This window comes from Stegastes partitus, unplaced genomic scaffold (assembly GCF_000690725.1).
Source record: "Stegastes partitus isolate 25-593 unplaced genomic scaffold, Stegastes_partitus-1.0.2 Scaffold982, whole genome shotgun sequence".
NCBI classification, from domain to species: domain Eukaryota; kingdom Metazoa; phylum Chordata; class Actinopteri; family Pomacentridae; genus Stegastes; species Stegastes partitus.
The window spans coordinates 113,696-135,315 of record NW_007578713.1 but is presented as its reverse complement, the minus strand read 5'-3'; the positions used below and the strand labels follow the sequence as shown (position 1 = coordinate 135,315).

The 21,620-nt window shown below is 39.8% G+C and overlaps 1 protein-coding gene across 3 annotated transcripts in view; it reads left to right on the top strand.

The window, feature by feature from the left end:
• LOC103366807 (collagen alpha-1(XII) chain-like) overlaps positions 1–21,620 on the top strand; it is a 154,064-nt gene that overhangs the window by 28,350 nt on the left and 104,094 nt on the right. For all 3 annotated transcript variants that reach the window (XM_008294637.1, XM_008294636.1, XM_008294638.1), the window contains exons 13-21: positions 6,954–7,223; positions 10,401–10,667; positions 11,881–12,073; positions 12,866–12,990; positions 15,586–15,735; positions 16,041–16,160; positions 16,278–16,442; positions 16,789–16,935; positions 17,936–18,078. In XM_008294637.1, the coding sequence (XP_008292859.1) occupies positions 6,954–7,223; positions 10,401–10,667; positions 11,881–12,073; positions 12,866–12,990; positions 15,586–15,735; positions 16,041–16,160; positions 16,278–16,442; positions 16,789–16,935; positions 17,936–18,078 (1,580 nt within the window). The remainder of the gene's footprint in view (positions 1–6,953; positions 7,224–10,400; positions 10,668–11,880; positions 12,074–12,865; positions 12,991–15,585; positions 15,736–16,040; positions 16,161–16,277; positions 16,443–16,788; positions 16,936–17,935; positions 18,079–21,620) is intronic.

The window sequence follows — 21,620 nt, the reverse complement described above, 5'->3', positions numbered from 1 at the left end:
GGTCCAAACTACTGTATAAATGCTACAGAGAGGCTTTCTAGTTTGTTCAAACAGTGACACAGTTGATCCTCGGGATAAAGTCCAATGACATTTGAATAAATGTGGCCCATCTCGCTCAGTTGTATGGCGTAAACCTGTCCACAGCTGATATATAAAGGAGCTGCAGCTGCTTGCAGCTTTTACACCAACTCTTCAGTTTTAATGCTCATCTGGAAGAACCTCAAAAAGTTGACGCTGACCAGGACTTCCTGAATGTGGGACCGGTATAGTGTGACACTGCTGTGAAATGGAAAACTTTTAGGAGTCACGAAAGCCAAAGTTATTGTCAGATTGATGACTGTGCATCTTTGAAATTATATAATTCGTTTTGAATGGCTTCCACAGGCCACTGACAAACCTCTCCTAAACAGTAAAAACAAATGACAATAAAGCCCCAAAATGTGCACAATGGGAATGATGAGGTGTGTTTGAAGAAGTTTTCCAGAAACTTTTTTTCCTGCTTTTATGTTAATGATCTTTAAGTGTGTCCTTTTATATTGTCATGACTCAAACTTCAATTAAACCCAAAACGTCAATCTTGTAAAGTCTAAAAATACATATAAACAGTCTTTAAAGGAGTTTGGATGCTTGTAATAAGTTCTTTTTTTGTGATTATAGTTGTTGGTTTTGTCCAAGCTGGACACTAGCTTTCAATAGACAGTTTGTGTCTTTGTGTAGTTTTTGCTTCCCAGGTGTGCTGTAGAGGACACGGATGATGTTTGGGATGCAGTTCAGATCATACTGAGACTTACTGGTTTGGCGTTTCAGCTTGGCCCAGTGTTCTGTGCTGAATCTGGCTGACAACACACTCCATCTCACTTTGGGCTCCAGATTAGAATTGTGATAAAAGACCAAACATAAAATTTTGGCCAAAAAATAAAAAGACGTCTCTTTAGTTGTTGCATGAAGGTGATAAAGTTTAAAAAGGGGAAAAGCTACAAGAGAGCCGTGGTTTCGCTGTGCAGTCTGGCTGTGAACATAATTTTCCCTCTGAGGGTGCTACGGTTCAGTAAAATCAATGATGTATAAAATGTGCTCAAAAGATTTCAGACACATTTCCTTTATGTCCTCCATCAACAGCAATGATGGCAGGTACTTAAATCAATATGTTACATCTTCTGTTAAACTGACAAAATGCTTTGAATGCTCAGTAGCACCAACAGTCAAAATGAATGTGCTAGTCTTTAGCCTATGGTGCTGGGAAGTGGCTTAACTACAGCTTCATTCTAGTTATGATTCAGGTTCTGCTCATTGTTTTAAAGCCTTGCATTTAGAGTTTAGCTTTTGTGATTTAAGCATATCCTGCTTTAATGTCTATTTTCCTCTAAATGAGACCATAGGTCACAAAATAAACAATGTGCTGTTGTGAAGGAGACTTAAAAGTAGGGATTGAGACCATAAAGTAACTGGGAAAATCTTTGCTGAGGTAACAGATCAAATGTGAACTAGATTCATTTCCTTTTAGACTTCTATACAATCAGTTTTTTTATTTTTTTTGCAACCAAAGGATTCGCCCTCTAACGACTGAATGCAGGTGTCAGTCACTTCCACAATGGCTTCACATTTGAGCCCTGGAGGCTACTTCCGTCTTTTACATGCAGCCAGTGGTTTAATCTTGTCTATTTTCCGCTTCTTTTCACTTGTTAGGATGTCCTACTTTTAGCTTTTTGTGGAGAATCACTTATGCAATCCCAAACCTTGTCTGGAATTAGTCAAAAATAACTGGCCTTCATTGAAAAGCATGTCTCTTAATGCATCCATCATTATTATGAATTTGGAAAACATCCAATTTACCAACATCTATTGATTCCCAACCCTTTAAGGTTTAATTGTGCTTAAAACATACTAGGTTGTACAGTGTATTGTCCAACCACATCAAACATCGGGCGTGTTCATACCTGTTCTGATGGAATCAAAGGTGAGGTGAAATGCCGGCCTTCAGTCTCCTCCTCTATAGTCACCACTCCCTCTCTGATTTCTTTTTAACAGTTCTATGACTTTTGTGTGTTTTGGAAACATATCCTGCTCTTTTGGACGGCATGTCTTTGAAGGCAGTGCTGCACTTAGTTGTGTGCATAAAAAGAAACAAAAGCGGCTGTGTTAATAATAAAAAAGAGAGTGGAGTTAAAACTCTGCCGAGTTTCACACCTCTGCACATCTGGCCAAAAATGATCAGACACATCCCCCCATTGCAAAGGAGCTTATAGATACTGTTAGTGGGTGTCAGGCTTGGTATGGGTGTGTTGTTTCAGCTATAGTAAAATGAGAGAGGCCGGCCTGAGAAATAAATCCAAGAGTTTAAAAGGTCATCAGGTGCCAAAACCCTGCACAGTGCTTTATAATATCAGGGAACAGGATTTTAGTCCCACAGGGGTCAATGTGTTCGGTGCACATACAACAACATGCAGACAAATATATAATAGAAAATGCAAAAGGATTTTAAGTGCACCGTTGAGCTGTGTGCAGGATATACAGTCCAGAAATTAGCTTGATAAATACCAGTAAGAAAAACCAAAAAAAGACACTAGAGAGCAAGAACGTAGCTGAAGCTAGTTGGTTTTACATGCAGGTGAGATATACCGTTCAGTCTACAAACTTGTCAGTCATGGCAGCAATGAGCTTGAGCTTTTTTTTGCTTGATGACCTCAGTGTTGTGTCAGACCCGCCACTCAGCGGGAGCAGCGGTCCCACACAAATGAGCCTAAACACTGGAAAACTAAAGCAGTATCAGCTCTTTGCTCACTGACCAAGACAAAGCGTTCTCCTCTGATGTGCAGAAGCACCAACAACACCACCGCAGTGAAATTCTTCTCCTCAATCCGGGCCACCCGCACGAAAACTTTAGTCACTTCAAGGTGCTTTAAATAGCTGTCAGTGGATGGAACATGTCAAGTAGCCAAGTTTATACAAAGTCATCAGCCAAGAGACTTTCCACTGTGACTGCGAGGCTTCAGCAGCAGGGAGTCCCACACTGAGGCGTGACACACTGCCTCTCAGAAACCCACAAAACCAGAGAGCATACAGAAGGCAGAGCTGACTGTTTCAGTCACGCGCCCTTCAGACGGTTAAGCGGTGAGCAAGCTGGAGTCGCAGCGCTGTTTCTCAGAGGTGGAGCTGCTCTTCAATACACAACCTGCTGCGTCTGGATCTTTTGATCTGTTAACCGATGTCAAAGTACATCAGTCAGATCTTTTCTGCCTCGAGATAGATGTTGATAAATGGACTGTGCAACTACGACTCATCTGTTTTCTGCAGGACTTTGTACGCTCCTGAATTTACAACCTGATTTCAATTTATTCAAGATTAAGATAATTTAGTTTAACTTGGCCGTAGAGACGTAGCATCAAAGAATTTGACTCCAAACTTTTTTTTTTTTTTTTGTTGTTGACAAAATAATCCTACCAGTCATTTTACTAGCTGTTCTGGAACGTTCAGTCCTGTCACGCAATATTCCTCAGTAGATGCCAGTAGTTTCCCCAGTCATCACTGAATTGCAGATGTTTTTCTTTTCTTTTTTTTGAGCAAGAATTTTGACTTTTGTTTTGTTGTTGTTTAGACACCACAAGAGAGTCACAACAAAGTCTAAGTTTAGAAGCTAGAAATAATTTCCAACTTTAAAAAATGACAATTACCTGATGAAACATATTTAAAACAAACTGAAAAAATGGAGAAAAAGACTTTCCACCATTACAAAAAAAAGAAAAGATAGATGGATAGATGGATGGATGGATGGATGGATGGGTGGATGGATGGATAGATAGATAGATAGATAGATAGATAGATAGATAGATAGATAGATAGATAGATAGATAGAGTCGAGCAGTGGAAATATCTTCAAAAGTGCATTAAATTTCATGTGGTTTTACTCAGATTTGCTTTGTGATGGACTGTGGAAAAACAGGTCTGAGTGCGTTTCAAGCAGCCTCTGCAGAGTGCCAGATATTCCACACTCCATCTGATGGCTGTTATTCTTTTAAAGCCTCCAGACTCGGCTTCCAGCTTTGAGAGACAGCGCTTATTGAAAGAGATAAAAAAAAAAAATACATGGCAGCAAATGGTAGCTCCCCTCTGATGGCAGCTGTATTCTGTGCAGTGATGATTGAGTGATGGCAACTGAGCAGCAGATGTGCAGTAACAGACACAAATAAACTGTTAAATATATATGCATTAATAAAACAATACACTGGGGATTGCAAGTTGAGCTTCATAGCAACATTGTGTTTATTTGTTGGAAATAACTGACTGTCGATCCCCAACTTTAAAGACTTTTTTTTTCTTCGCACAATGCCACTAAAGACTGAGGGAGCTGCTGAAGAAATGGGTCTTTTTAAATTTACTGTCTCTGTCATTACATGTTTGTGACCCTGTTTTACCCTGACTCACTAATAGAGCTCATCCCCATGTCTGGCCACATGTTTAACACATTCAGACGTTTGATTTAAATGACATTTCCTCTATCAATTGGCAGGAAATCAGTGAGCTGCTCGCAACAACATTGAGGCTTATCTCATTTGATCTATTAATTTTTTTCTCTGTTTATCATCAGTGCACACAAACACATATTTTGACTCTCTGCCCTGTGAGCACAAATATTTTTTTGAAAATTAAATATTCAGAATATTGTTGATATGAATACAGACCAGAATCAGTTTTTCCGACTATAAACATTTGGAAACTCCGGTGTTTTCCTTTTCTCCCACTCTCTCCAAAGATCTGTATCAGCTGGTGAAAGCTAGAAAGTGATTTATTTCATGCGCGCTTTCTTGATTATATAGCTGGATCTAATATTTTGTGATAATTATCACATTGTGGAAACGGCCACTCTGTCTTTCCAGCGCCTCCTCTCTACATGCTGTCACCTTCTCCACATTGAAGAAGTATTAGATTTTGATATCGATCCTCCTTCGTCTCGTTTTCCTCCATCATTCACAAATACTTCCAGCCGTCTGCAGTGTCTCTGTAGGAAAGTGATCTTGTGACTGTGTGAAGCAACATGAGCCACTGTGTGTTGTTTTTAAAAGCTATATTTGGATTTATAGATGTGGATTTTGGCTTCTGAGTGCCTGAGCAGTCCACAGGTTGAGTTGAGGCGAGACATGTGTCTAAAGTCCTTGTAGCAGCTCCTACAATTTTATCAAAGCCCAAAATCCGAGCGTCAGATGGGACACTCAGAATACTGATGAACTGTCTTTGAGCCTAATCACTCGATCTACTGCAGCTTATGGTGTTGAGCTTTCACTAGTGCTGAAGTTGTTCGTGCTCCGGAAAGTAAATATCATGTTTGTAACATAACCAAAAACCCAAACATGAATCCTCTGAGGAGCATGAATTGAGACCAAGTGGAGAATTTGGCCTGATATCATCATAGATATTGACAAAAATCTCACTGATCAGAAAGTTGAAAAGCCAACAATTTAAAGTAATTTGCAAATGTTTAGGGTTAGTGAATTAAGTATTGTTAGCAGCTCCTGCAAACTGCATGTGCACCTCACTACTGCAGCTAAATGTTAAGTTTAGTTAAACATCGTAGAAGTAAATATATGTTTGTTCTTAAGGTGAAGCAGTATAATGCTGTGGACTGTACAAAAAAAGTACATCCTCTGGTGGTCATGAATCTGGTCATTAAATCTGATATGGCTTTGATGAGACAATTAGTATTGCAACATTCAGAGAGGTCTAATTATAATAAGTCCATTTTACTTATTGATTATGTCTACTCTGCATGACAGGAACAATGCTTGTTGATCAATATATAAAAGAAGTGTAAATTAGCTTAAGTTTATCAGAAAGGTGAAGTTTCATCTGTCCTCCTGAACCAAAAAATAGAATAAAGCAATGCATCTTAGAATATTTTGACAATAAACATAACAAATACATGAATAGATTAGATCTTAGCTAGTTGGATGGAGAGACCAAACAATCAGATGATCGTGCAGACTGAACATAAATCTGCAGGTTAGCCAAATGAACATAGAACAGGAAAAATCCTGCAACAGGAAAGTTGTCAAAATGTCAATTTTTAAGATTCATCACAAGGCGACTCCTGGTTTAACTAGAGACAATATTACAAAAATAGGATGTAAAAGCTTTTTCCTTCAACTCTGAGGTTTTTAATCCATAATAGTCAACGTTCATAAAACCCACAGTACAGACAGACAGACATTCAGTCTCCCACAAACCTAATTGGAGACTCGCTAGCTAAAAGCTAGAAATGTTGAATATCAAAGTTTGCAGTTTACGATCGTCCTATAGAAGGAGGACTATGGTAATGGTATAATGAAGTAAAGATGTCTGCTAAACTACAGTGAAGAGATTTCCTCTCTCCTGTTGGCTCAGTAGACACTTCGAGTTCATCCGGTTCCTGACGTGTTTTATGTCTTTCCTCCTCCATGTCTCCCAGTGCTCTTCACTCACTAATGAAGCTGAAGCATCTTAAAATATCCTCCGAAATATGAAAGAAATAAATCATTCAGCCTGGACAGCTCTTCACACGTGTTTATCCAGGCCTCTCTGGCCTTTATAGCTGTGGTGAGCTGTTCATCTCTGCTGTCCACTCAATGGCCTTTTAATGGTTTCCATTTAAAAAAATAATTTAATCTGCCAGCACATCCAAATGGTTCCTTTGTTTTAAACGGAAGATGAATTGAGAAAAAACTGACAAAAACTGGAAGGAACATTTGAGTAACCCAGCCAGTATGACTTTATACAATAAAAGAATTACTTACAGTTGAGTTTCAAAACATCTGCTGTGATCCGGGAAGAAACTTTGGGGGAAAATATGTATTTCTTTCACCAGCCATTTAATGTAAACTCCATAAGAAATGAATGACATACTGCATTCTATGTTTTTATACAGTATGTGTTCTTGGTTACTGTATCTTTCATTAATCCATACGCTCACTTGTTGTTTCCAGAGGTGGGCCCTCCCAAAGACCTCGTCACCAGCGATGTAACTGACAGCAGCTTTGCGGTTTCCTGGACGGCTGCTCCTGGAAACGTGGAGACATATCGAGTTCGGTGGAAGTCACTGTTTTCTGAGGAGGCTGGAGAGAAAACAGTGCCAGGACATGTAACAAACACCGTGCTGGAAGGTCTGAGTCCCGAGACGCTTTACCAAGTCTCTGTGGTCGCCGCCTACGGTTACAAAGACAGCGACCCACTCACTGGACAGGAAACCACTGATGGTAAGAAACTGCATTCTGAACTCTAATCAACTCTGGGGATAGAATCAGACTCGTGTAATTACCGACCTAGTATTATTAAGTAAATACTTTGATAATACGGCACGCTTAAGTGACAAAATGAGTCAGTTTTACCAATAAAGAAAACATACGCAAAAAAAAAGACACTTACTGACCCTCAACAAGACAGGAGCAAGTTTCAGCTTGAAAACTCTGAAAAAAATCCATCAAACAACAAAAGTTTGATATCAAGCTTATCCTCATAGCTGATCTAAGTGATGGAACCACTTAGGATTAGTCCAGCTGCTCAAAACAACTTCTTAGATGGAACAGATTTCCATAAATACTGTGACTTCAACATTATCAGTCCAGGAAATCTGTCAGGATTTACTGCCACCACAAAACGTGTTTATACTCTGAGCAGAGTGTCGCACATACACCTCATTGCTTCAGTTTAAATGCTGTTGAAAGCATGTGTTAGCAGCTAGAGCTGCTCTCTACTGACAGACTCTCAGTCTTCTGCCTGTGTTCGCATTTTGAAATCTTGGTTTAGCGTTAGCATGAGCCGCAGACAGTCAACTGATGCCTTTGTCACAACTCGATGCTACAAAGTTCTTTACCACGACCACATTTAGCAGTTTGACAACATGGAGGTGCATTTGTTTAATGCAACAATCTCTTTTGTCTTCTGCCTTATTAGCTGATATATTTTTAATTGATTACAATAATATTAGCATTTATCCATTTAACAAATAATCATTATCATTCCAATAAACAATCTTTGAATAGATGGTTTTTATTTAATGGTTAAAGTGCCTTTCCTCAAGAGCACAGTGCCTGGTTACTTTGAGATTTTCCCTGCAGCCTGGTTACAGTCAGTCCAGGTGTTAAAAGTCAGTGTTCGGGTCATGAACCCATGTCTTTCATTCTCAGAGGGAAGGTAAGGACGTTGGTATTGTTCTCAGTGTTAGGTGCTTGGCTTCAGTACTGAGTTAGTTTTGATTGCACGGCAACACGCCACATGAATATCAGCCAGAATAGATTCAATGCTTCCTTTTGTCAGAAAAACAAAATGTATTTCTTACATAATTCTCAGTTGGCATTCTCCAAAGGTTTCTGGCTCCTAGCTTATGGAAATAGTCCAAGTTTAGATTAAGATTTTCACTTCAGATTCTTGTCAAACTGTGACTGAGAGGGAAACATCAACGTGGTGACAGTTTTGTTGGGTTGTGTTCTCAAAAACAACACAACTCATAGCTGAGGGGAATACTGGTACAATGTGGGTGTCCTGCAAACTGCAGGCTAACTTATTGCATCAGAGACGTGGCACTCTCTAAAAATGTCAACACATTTCTCATTCTTTTTGCACACATGGGAAATCAAATGCACACATTTTGGCCACCCTAAACAAAGCAGCGTTTAGATAAACTACCACATCTTATCGTTTCTCGATGCACCTTTCCACAACTATTGCATCTCCTGCTTTGTAGATTTGTTAAAATCTATCAACATGTTAAAAAGTTGGATGCCATATTTTTTTTCCAACAATAAAAATCCTCCAGAGCAAAATCAAGTAGTTTGAAAAACTTTCCTGGGGCTCATTAAGTACACATATTATTCCCTTATAGTTTTTTAAATCACTTGCAGAATCATCGGAAGAATTACATTTTATTTTACAGGGCTTTGGTTGTTTCGGGGTAAAAGGAAAATGTGGTTACCATTTCCTCACAGTTGATCACTTCTGGGTAAAAGCCTAATTCATAACCTATTAGATTTGGCATCGAGCTTATGGCATTACTCAACATTTATGCCTGCAGTTATTATTACATACCAATTACCAAAGGAATGCTTAGGGATAGGGCACCTGGCCTCAAAACAGAGAGGGAGACATTGTGGTAATAAAAGTTTAAATGGAAAATAACAAAATAATAATTGCTGTGAGGAGGCATCATAGCAAGAATTCTGAGTGTGTACAATTTGGTGCATTGAGGTCATAAAATCTTGCTAAGTATGATGACAAATATGCAATTCAAGGGGAAGAGGTGACACAGTGCATGTTTATATCAGATGTCAGACAGGAAATAGCTCTGAGTTTTGAAGACAAATGTGCATTTCTTTGTCATTTGTTTCTTAATCTAGAAAATTTTGCTTCCATCATACAGTCAGTGGCATCCACCTCCCTAAGATGCAATTTGTTTGTTTATTGGAAATGATCAATACTGATGAAGACACTACATTGAAACTCTATTTAATTTTCTTTCTACATAATCCCCTAAGTTTAAGCTATTTTTGGGCTTTTCTGCACAATGATGGCCAAAATGCTAATCACGATAATTTAGATTCTTATTGAGATCACAGTTATTTATTCAGCTTATTTATTGATTTTAGAGAATAAATATTTTTACTGGACTTTCATGTTTAAATGAATGGCGCTCTGCTTTCACCTCCATGTTGTACTACAGTCTTACTAATGTGCAAATATGCATCAAAATAAGTCCTCTTCACCTCAATTCAGTGAATCTCTTAAAAGCAACATAAAAATGAAAATGTCGCCAAAGTGCCTCACTTGCTCAACGTTTGCTTAACAATAAAACCCTGCAGTTTACTGATGTTTCCTAAATGCCTCACATCCAGGCTACAGTAGGCGATAGCTCACTGGCTGTGCACAGAGAAGCCTTCTGTCAGAAGAGTCTCCACTCAGTTACTGTAGTGCAGCAACTCAGGCATGTGTTTGATGAAAAATGACTTGGAAGTGAAGGAAATAAAGTGTTCTTATGTCAGATCAACCTGAGGTGAAACCAAATGATTTGACCTACATAAGCAGAGTGTTTTAAATGTCAATATGAAAGTCAGTCATAAGTGTTCAATTAGTTGTGTGTTAAATGTGGACACTTTTTGTCTGCCTAATCAAAATGTTATATTGCTGTAAAGGCTGTAACCTTTAGTCAATGATGTACTAAAACCTCTCAGCTGTAAATTCTGTGATCTTGGAACAACGGGACTTGGCAAAAAAATAACTCCAATGCAGCAACATTCACAAGATGATAGGTTTAAAACAAGCCCCAGGATAGCCACAGATACTCTTAAGAACACTGCTTTCCTTATTTTAGTGAGAACAGTTACCTTACAGAGCTAATGTTTCTCTTTCAAGTTATTGAGTGTTTAATTCTTTGTTCTTAGCCACTGCTGCTGCTAAAAGCCTGACAGTGTCGGATGAGACCGAACGAACCATGAACGTCACATGGATGCCTGCACCGGGCAAGGTGGTCAACTACCGGCTGAAGTATAGTCCCAGGGGTGGAGGCAAAGAAGTGGTCCTGAAGATCCCTGGGGCTGTCACTTCCACCATCATGAAAAACCTGCAGCCCATGACCACTTACGACATCACTGTTCTGCCCATCTACAAGCGCAGGGAAGGAAAAGCAAGGCAAGGAGTAGGAACGACACGTACGTTGGTCCATAATTCAACCCTCTGAGAGACAGTACACTGCAGAAACATGTCCATCTTAACCAAGACGTTTAAACCTGTGCTCAGTCTAAAAAGAGGAGTCGAGATAAATTATTACAAAGCCTGCTGCTGAGGACATTTCCACTTCCATCAAAATTACGTGGTGTCCTGTAAAAGGCTCCACAAGCTGGATGTTAAAATTTCAGCATAAAATTAAAATCTCAAATTAGTGTCTAGTTATGTTGGTATACCACCTGCCAAATTAGTCTTTTTTTTAATTGTTGACACTTTATTTACTGTCACAGAATATGACTGATCATAGATTCATATAGTCTGAAAAAAGTGGTGATATAGTATAACATTTTTATGCAAACTGCCACAGATTAAACTTAACTCTAAGTATAAATTTGAAATACCCTGTCATGCTTCCACAAGTATGTGAATCTGCATATTTCTGACACGTATAAAGACAGTTTTAAAAATTCTATCACTAGGTCAACATATACAAAGTATTGAAAGTATATTTCTGCAATTTTGAAAGTAGCTTCTGCACAACGAGAAAAAAACCCCAAACAACTATGACCTAATTTGGATCTCTGGATTTGAAGGAAAAAACATAAAAAATCTTCCCAAAACAGCACTATCCTTTTAAGGCCAGGATAAGGATGTGTTGACGTTTGTTTCAGCTAGCTTCCAGAATGTTCTCCAATTAGTTGTCAGGATTGAAAAAAAAAAAAAAAAATGGAAAGACCTGGCTTGTTTGATGATTTTGTCACTCGTTTGAAGAAGAACGTTACTGCAAGTCCTGCCTCCTTGGAAACAAAAGAGATTCTATCATCCAAGTTGCAGATATTTTTTGATTGTCCCAGCAGAAATATGATTTAGGGACTGACTTCAAGTTTAAACCACTTGTTAAGATGAGTATTCCTCACACCACAGGTGCTGCAGCACAGAGGAGCACGCCTTTTACCAGAACTCTAAAGTCACAGTTAAACACATGCTCAATCACACGCTAGCGGTACTAACACACAGCATGACACGGGCTTTTTAACAATTGACACCGGGTTCAAGGAATTGTATTATGGACTAATGAGAAACTGGCTTGAATGTGGTGTGGCTGAACTTTCAAAGCTTTGCCAAGAGTTGAAGTCGTGTTGAATTTACCGCCGGGTGCGTTTGTCCTGAAGTTCCTTCTGGGTTCTTCTATTTCAGTGTCACCCTTTAAGGCTCCCAGGAACCTCCAGACCTCAGAGCCCACCAAGACCAGTTTCAGAGTCTCCTGGGATCCAGCACCCGGGGAGGTTAGAGGCTATAAAGTGACCTTTCACCCCACAGGGAAGGATTTTGACCTGGGGGAGCTCCTGGTTGGACCCTATGATAACACAGTTGTTCTGGAGGAACTCAGGTGAGATTTGTACAAACAAAACATTTATCCTTTGTCATCCTTTGGGACCTCATACAAAAATATTAGCACAGTGTTTTCTTTTATATTAATTGAAATCAGTTATCACAATATACATTTAATACCACTGTCAAGGAGGAACACACACTGAAGATGTGATGTAATGTCACATTAAGTTTAGGATTTAATCTTAAATAAATCAAATAAAGGTTTGATATGGTTTTAGACTATCATTTATCCTTGAATTCCTGACTGTCTGCAGCCAGAATGGTCTAATGATGTGCGTTAACACAAGCTTCTGAACCCAAAGATGATGTCTGATGGCTTATTTTGTCCAACCAACACTCCAAAATCCAAAGAAGTTACATTTACTGTACTTGAGCCAAAGAAAAGCAGTTAATCTTCACCAGTAAGAAGGCATGACTCAGGAAAATGTTGGCATTATTGTTAAAAATATAACGAATAATAAATGACTTACCAATTATGAAAATAGTTCCTGATTTATTTGCTGTTGATCTTAGTAGCTTTAGCTTACACTTTTTCCTAATGCAATTTCATGCTACTTGCTGCGAGTCATTGGGTCATCACAGCCTGTAGTTTTTTCACACGCCAAGGTCTAACTGTTGAATAGAAGTGAATAAAATCGACATTCCTTGTTTTACACATTTTAAAACAATAACTTGAAAGACCAGGAGCTAGATTTTGAAACCTCAGTCTGACATTAAAGTCTTCTAATGGAGATTATGAACAACTGATTGGACTCAACTGTTTCTGTCATTTCCTTCTTATCCTCAGGCAAGGAACAAAGTACTCTGTTGCTGTTTTTGGGATGTTTGATGGAGGGGAGAGTTTGCCTCTTGCAGGAGAGGAGAAGACAACCCTCATTGACGATGCTGAACCTCCTCCTCTCGATCCTTCTGGTAAAATCTGATAACTCCAGCACACTACACACTGCTTTCCATTAGCTGCCCTAAAAAGCAGGCCTGCAGTCCAGACGCTCTGTGATCCAAGTCATTTCAGAACAGGAGTGGTCTCACTTGGAATTATGGCCTAGATTAGTGCCAGAAGGCTGAATTATTCATTGTCGAAGGGAATTACTATCACTCTCACTTTGGGATTGCTTACCAAAACTTGGTGGAAATGATTATGATTAGTTTAAATCATTTTGAGCTGCTTGGCTCGTGTTTCGTCACCTCCCTCCTATCTCATATGGAGCAAAATGACATGCTCTTTAACAGACAAGTGTTGACACTGCCATTTATAACCTGCCCAGTTGGACGTGTTCCCTGACCACCTCACATGTTAGATTTTTAGTCAGTGTGTGAGCAGCCACCCTACAATGTGGTGACCTGTAATGCCGTTGCCACAAACACATATCTTCATTAGCTTACACAACTTACTACTGTGCTCAGTATCTGCTGGCCAAATGTTTCTTTAGTCATGCAAAAGTAGATACTTCCCATTTTTATGTTGTCTGAAGAGTGGAAAAGGGCTCTGTTTGCAATTACAGAGCTTTTAGCTGCTGCAGGGATGCATGCAGCTAGGAAAATGTTATGCTTCTCATAAGACCCCGAGGAGGTGCTGACCCTGGGCACAAATTCCTGCTGTAATGGAGAGCAGACACGGTGACCGACTGCCCACCGAGGAGGGAATAGGCTGGGACGGTCCTCCGAGGTTCCACTCTGAGATTTGCAGCTCTGAAATGGCAGGCTGCTTACTGGAGGCTTTATTCCAGCCTCTCTGACAAGGCCATATGGTCGGGCTGAGCTGATCTGAGGCGTCTTTTATACACAGCAAAAACATGATTTTTTCCATCCCATTAAATTCTTTGTTCCTTAAAAAGAATGTCTTTTTAAACGAAGTAAGAAAAACTTGACAGTGAAGTGGCAAAACTTTTTTCTAGCACCGTTTGGACATTTTTGAAATGACATTCATTTAAACCTCACAGGGAGCCTAATGAGCAACGATACTTTTCTAATCTTATGGAAGGAAGCAAACATTTATTCATTTATTCTCTAAATTGTCGTTATGAATCTAAATATTTTTTTTTGCATAAACACATAGAGGTCATTAAAAGGTTTCTAACGTTAAACCAAATAATCCCAACTCAAGACACACTTACCAGCTTTATCTGGAGCTTTCACCCGTATGCAACAGAGTTTGCTGAGCTGTCACAAGATGGAGCTCGTCTTGTCTGTGGTGACAGAGTTACCGCTCAACACCCTCAACAATTGGAAGCTTGTAGAGATGCTATTAGGTGGACCTTGAGTTGGGAGTAGCCTTTGGTGCTTAGCTTTTTAAGTTTTTCTACGACGTTTTCTCAACATGCCACTAAGGTCATTAATATATATATATATATATTATACCAACAAGAGCTCATATAAATCCTCATCAGGCTTGAAACTAAAGATACTCCTACCCCAATGATTTGTATCTCATTTCGAGAAACAAAAAGCAAACCCCGTGTTGACACAGTGTCTGCTGGAGTTTTCTGTCAGATTTTTGATTTCGAAGTGAATAATTACTCCATTTCAGGGTTTGGAGCTTTAGCAGCCGCGGGCCTGAGCACAAAAACAACAAAAATTACTAATCTCTGCAGGATTCTGCATGCCACTAGTGATTTATATCCCACAGTCACATCGAGCTGGATATTTTCTTTGCTCTCACTCAGAGACACTGGATCCAGCAGTCGTCTGAAGCTTATTAGATGCCTCTCAGAGCTGCCTCTGTTTATGACATCTGTTTTTATTAATGAACATCGGAGGGACACATGAGCATGTTGTTTACCGGCGGTGGTATAACTCAAACAGACTGCGGCCAAGCATCCGACTCAGTTCCTTTTAGCATCAAGCATCTGTCTCTGCAGCCTGCTGAGTAAGAACTAAAAAATTTAATTGATTGTCTCCTAACCTGTTTTCAATTGCACACACAGGGGCCCAATTTTTAATCGCTGGGCGTCCGCTGGGCGTGTCGTCCTAAAAACAAGGACGAGCGGCCATTTTTCACCCCCGCAGGTGCCTGGAGCAGGAATGTGCAGTAACTCGGGGGATCAGGAGGCCTCGTATATCACAGTGTCAGAGTGGCTGACTCCTGCTGAGGGGGCAGCCTCAGTGTCAGCCAGAAAAGACCACAGGGCTGATTCGCTGCCGGATAAAAAAACCATCAACGATTCACTGGAAGAAAAAGGAAAAAAAAAAAAAGCCCCTGAAGACAGCAGATAATCCAGAAGTGTGACAGCTGTTGCACAATATGTTATGAGTGTGAAATATTTGTGTTGCATAATGCTGTGTAAAAACATTCTGCTGTATAAACATCTTGAGATTGTCTGAGTTTTGTGACGTACTCCTTGTCCTCAGTTCTCTCTCTGTTTCCGATGTGCCCCACAGTCCTTCCTCTCACTTTTTCACCTTTCGTATACACAAACAGTTAACATAAGGCTGGACAGACACTTTTGGTGGTGTCTGTTGTGTTTCAGGTGTCTCGCTAACTTCCCCCTCCCCGCTGTCTCTCTGCAGACACTCAGTGTAAGACCACAGCGAGGGCCGACATCGTGCTGCTGGTCGATGGTTCCTGGAGCATCGGTCGCATCAACTTTAAAACCATCCGCAACTTCATCGCTCGCATGGTCAGCGTGTTTGACATCGGCCCTGACAGAGTCCAGATTGGTAATATTTTCACTACCGTTATTGCAGCAAGTCCGTCATATAGAGGATTAGTTTTCTGTCACATATTGTCAGACAGTTGCTGCTTTAGTCATTTTACTGCTGCTGGGGTGTTTAAACATTAACATTAAATGAGTTTGATGATGTAGATTTTGCAGCACTGTGATATTTCTGTACTACACGTTTATGTTTGCTTACTGCTGTTTATTTTACTTGACTTGTTTTTTCTGGCACCGTTGCGTGGGTTTGCGATGACGGTCAGAGTCGGTCTGTCTTAGGTTAAATTCGCTGCTGCCTGTTTTCTGCAGGTCTGGCTCAGTACAGTGGAGACCCAAAGACCGAATGGCACCTGAACGCCCACCCGACCAAGGACTCTCTGCTTAACGCCATCGCCAACCTGCCATATAAAGGAGGAAACACCATGACAGGTGATTTAATTAGAAACTCTCAAGTCCTTCTTCCTCATCTTACAGAATCTACACATGCTCTTTTTGAGAGCTCACTGGCTGAATACGATGTAAAACCTCTTCATTGCTGTCGTGCAGGAATGGCTCTGAACTACATCCTCCAGAACAACTTCAAAGCCAACGTCGGGATGCGTTCAGACTCTCGAAAAATTGGTGTTCTGATCACTGACGGAAAGTCCCAGGATGAAATCGTCTTCAACTCCCAGAACCTGAGAGACAGCGGCATCGAGCTCTACGCTATCGGTGTGTGAACTTTCAATAGCAGAAAACCAAAAGAAATATTTAGCAATGACAAACTCTAAAATGTTACCTGCAAGTGGTTATTAAAAACAATATTTGACTTTAACAAAGGATTAGATGAAAATAATACACTGAACATAGTTTCTTGTGATTGATTTAACATGTTTCAGTCGACAAGTTTTTCAGTTTTTGTTCCAAATATGTTAAAGCTGATTATCAACATGTGCTGACAACACGAACTCTGGTGGATGAGGGGGTGACTCATGTTTAAGATTCATGTCACCTCTCACAAAGCAGATATTTAATGTTATCTTTGATTCTGAGTTCTAATGGTACGTTTCTCTCTCAGGTGTGAAGAACGCTGATGAGAATGAGCTGAGGTCCATCGCCACCGACCCAGATGAGATTCACATGTACAACGTCAACGACTTCCAGTTCCTGCTGGACATTGTTGATGACCTCACTGTTAACCTGTGTAACAGCGTCAAGGGCCCAGGTAGGAAAAGAGTTATGCTGTCCATTTTAAGATACGTGGCCCAAGGTTTGAAAAGAGAGGCCAAAAGAAGTTCCCATTCCCAATAATGGAAATGCACCAAACTTAGTGAAACGGTCCAGTTTTCATCCAGAATGACTGATGATGACTCCATGATTGTGACACCTGGAAGCTGCGAGTCCTTACTGTTTGAATTTTTAAAGCTGTGATGGAGCTCGGCCGCTGCTTGCAGCTGTACATGCAGCATATTCTTTAAATACCGCTGAGTCAGATTTACACCTTTTAGTAATTACTGGTGGTGGAGGTCAGATGGAAACTTTGTAGCTTCAGAAAGTTCTGCTTTTCCGGAATTTACAAAACCATGGTTTTTAAAACTGACAACCATAAATTTTTAGAATTTTACTACAGGCTTTCAGCGGGTTTTACAGGCACTTGAGGGCATTAGAGTTACTCTGCTTATGAAGGACGACATAAACTCTTTCGTCCAAGTTATAGACATGAATATTAGCTTCCTTGTTACAGCTGCTTTTACCCTGTTTGAATAATAAAACGAATGAATCTTGACAAGTAGAGAGTAGAAATTATGCCGAGTGTTTTATTATTAAATCCAGTGACCTTAAAAATGCAAAAGCAGAAGATCAGCTTGACTTGACTGAAAAGATAAAAGCAAGAAAGTGCAGGAACAAATTCGTAGAAGTATTTAAATAAGGTCTCGCTGACAATCTCGAATATTTCAGATCATCAAAGAATGTTGCAACACAGATGGAAAGTTTAACACTGGAACTACTTTTTGTCTGTAAATCAGTTTTACGTGGAAATATAAAAACGATTTACAGCACAGCAGGAGAGAAACTGTTTTAAATGAAGCCTTTCACAGAAGAGCTGAAATATACAGCCAGCCAACAGCTTCACTGTCAGAGGGCAGATTTGTTGCGGCAGAGTTCACAGTGTGAAATATTTGACATGTCGGATCACATTCAGGGTCGTGTTTGTTCCGTTTTAGGTGGTGGAGTCGAGGCGGCCACCAACCTGGTGACCTCGGAGGTGACCCACCGCTCCTTCCGTGCCACCTGGACGGCACCCGACGGTCCCGTGGAGAAGTATCGCATCACTTACATGATGGTGGCTGGAGGACCCACCATGGAGGTGAGATAAAGCTTTTCAGTTTAGTATATCTCAACGTGTTTACAATGTCATTCGGGAAATTCAAATAAAAAACAACAATACTCAGCAGAACACTAACTAAGCCTGCAGCCATGTATGAAACACACAGAAAAAAAAAACACTCAAAAATTTATAACCCAAACAAATAATCAATTACTAGAGAAAATAATCTAAAATGAAAATGCAAACAGTCCTTTCTCACGTCTCTCCAAGTACTCTATTTTGTCTTCTCACTTCCTCCACCTGGGTTTGATATAAAGTGCTGGTTATATCATTGTTGTTTGGGATCTATTTTAATCTGTTGTTTCAGGTTTAAATGGTCCAAAGACTTAGATAATTGGTCCATTTCACAGAACTTCCTTAGAATCTGCCCAAATGTGTTTCCTCTGACGGTAACCTTTATGTTTACCATGTGTTAGTGTTGGACAAGGTCCTGGATATCAATTGGCATCTTGTTTGCTTATTAATTCCCTTTGGCTCCCATTAGACCCTAAACTGTAACAGATAGCTCTTTTGTTTGTTTACCTGTGAACGGCACCATTCAGGTGAGATTTACGACTTTCAGTTAATTTAGATAATGACAGGTTGTCAGTCACACAAAAACAGACTAATTGACACTTAAATCGCCCCCTGTTGTTTCATTTTCAGGCATTTGTCGTCCTATCTGGTAAACCTCACAAAACCTGACTCTTGGGTGTGTTTCCAAATGCCCAGGTCTGGCTTTTATTCAAAGTCCCAGTTTATTTGGCCCTAAGGATGTGAAATCTGGATCCCAGTTGCTTTGATGAGCCTGCATTTAGTTTACACTTAACCTCCTGTCAGTGCCGTCTTTAAAAACAGAGCACTGGGCCTTTTCCATCCTTTGTGCTTTTATTGGCTCTTGTCAGATGGAGCCTGTGTGATTATAATCCGGCTCGTCTGAAATCCAGCAGAGTTTCCACTGGATCCACTTAGTTTAATGTTATAGACCTCACAGTGGGCTGAGACGCTTCACTGTACAGCTTCTTTCTCTTCTTTCACGTGTTTACGTTGGACTGGAAAGCATCGAGGAATATAACATGAGATACGTGATATTTACATCCTGGGTATTTAGTGCAGGTCTTATCTTCTGTGATTTACAACCAGTGCAAGAAGAGAGTGAATTCCTAAATTAAACAATCGGTAAGGAGAAGAGTCAGCGATGAGGCCATGGCAAGCTGAACACAGGGGAAACACATATCGCTGTATATATGGGATATTTATGCATTTTGACGAAGCACACATGTAAATACAGTAAATAGTTCCAAACAACTTGGCGGTTGGTGTTATTCTTGGTTTTTCAAATCATAAGGAGTCATCTAGAAAACCTTCAGTCAAACCCATTGAAGAGCTGCATGAGTGGTTTTGAACTTTTGGCGTTTGAAAATAAGAGTTGCAGCTTTTCATCATCCCATTCTGTATTTTCCTTTTGGAGCATGAACCGTCCACATAGGGAGTTTGAGATGTTATCTTTCTTGCTGTAGAAACACTCCCCTCTCTGACTGAAGCAAAACAATAGCTTACTTACACCAACAGCGACCGGTCCACATTGGGCTAATGTCGGAGCAGGTATCGTTCTTAACAACAAACACTCTATCACGTCTTGATGAAGACCATAATAACTATTTGAAAGAACACAACTGACAGAGTATTTCTAATGAGAAGTTAATGCTTCTTGAGTTCATTAGAGTCCGAGATTTTTTCTTTGAAACCAGCGACTAGCGGTTGTTGGTAACATTACACTTATAGGTCCTTCCAGCTCAGCTTAAGTCTGTCACTTCACTTGGTAAAGTGTACACACATATTTTAGAACATAGTTTTACATCTTTGGCCTTTGAGAGAATATTAACTGATTACAAGACAAATGTCCAAGTAAAGTTATGAATCCATCCATCCGTCCATCCATCCGTCCATTCGTCCATCCGTCCATCCATCCATCCATCCATCCATCCATCCATCCATCCATCCAGTTTCTTCCACTTATCCAGAGTCAGTTGACAGACAATATAAGAGATGCTGGTTTTCACCTCATATCAGAAACTTGCTTGACTTAAAAGTCTTTTTTTTTTTTTAAACTTTCAGTACAGTTTAAAACAGTGTGAAACACCATTAATTTGTCACCAATTTGTTGATGCACATCTCTCCTGCTCACAGATCCAACAAGAGAAAAGAAAAAAGACAGCTACCATGACTTATAGGTGAACAGTAACATGTTTGAGAATTTAAAATTCATTTATAGTTGAATAAAATGCTATAAAAGGTAAAATGCAGCTGCATGTTTTGAAAAATATCTGGAAAGTTAAGGTGTAAGCATATTTAACTGACACATGCAAAACCACTGTTAAGGTCAGTTTAATCTGGAATGTGAATTGAACTAAGAAGAGCTGCTTTGTGTTCGGTAGCTCAGCTATTATGCTTCTTATTCTGCTTCTTATTCTGCTTCTTATGTTGCTTCTCACCCTGCTTCACAAAGCACACGGCCAAAACTGATCTCTTTATCTCATTCAGTAAATTATATATAAAATTGGCTACACAAAATGTTTTTTTTCCCCTGAAAACAATTGAATTATATAAAAACATTTCAACTAGTTTCCAACAGAAATCAACTTGTTTTGAGAATCTTGAGTGTCTGTATGTCCTGATTCAGCAAAGATTAACGATGGTTGCTCGAACTTGATTTCAATTGGAAACAGGTTGAAGTTAATCAATTACAGACGTAAATGACTTGATAAGAAGGAGCTTTTTTTCCAGATCACACAGCTGAACACTCCACCAGCCTGTGAAGCTGCAGCTTCTTTAGGTTTGGTTGTCATTTCTCTGCTGGATTTGATTTTTCCAGCAGAATAGCACAGGAATGTGACACCAAGTAGTAGCCAAGTTGGATGGGAGGACTTTCCCAGCAGCTCATGAATGCACCACTATAGTTTCAGCTTAACAGATAATAACCATCTAATGTTGACAATACAACAGATGGACCACCACCAAACTCGTACTGACAGATCCCAGAGAATCATCTGAATCTTCAGATGTCCAATTTAAATCATCATTAACTTGCAAACTTGTCCTAGTGTGTTCGTGTCCATCATTTGATGTCACCTAAATGTTGTACTGTACAATTAGCTGAGTCAAACTGATGCCTGACAAGGACGTTCAGCCAAAGTTAACAGAGGAAGAAAAGGAGAAGGAGAAAAAAAATGACCACTGACCTAAGAAAAATGCTGGTCTGCTCTTGTACTCTTTAGATAGATAACTGTCTTTTTCATTTTTAAGAACCTGAGTATATCAGAGGTCTGACAAGTACCACGTACTTTAACCTGCCGTGTGTCCTTTCAGATGGGCTCTGCAAATCACATTCATGACCAGTTTTCTGAAACAAAACATGCTCAGTTCTCCAAGGCTCAGCTTTGACATTTTGATGAGTGCATGAGAGAGAACATTTTATTCTCAGTTTGTTCAACATTCATCCTTTTCTTATACAATATACAGAGAACTCAGGCTACAGTCAT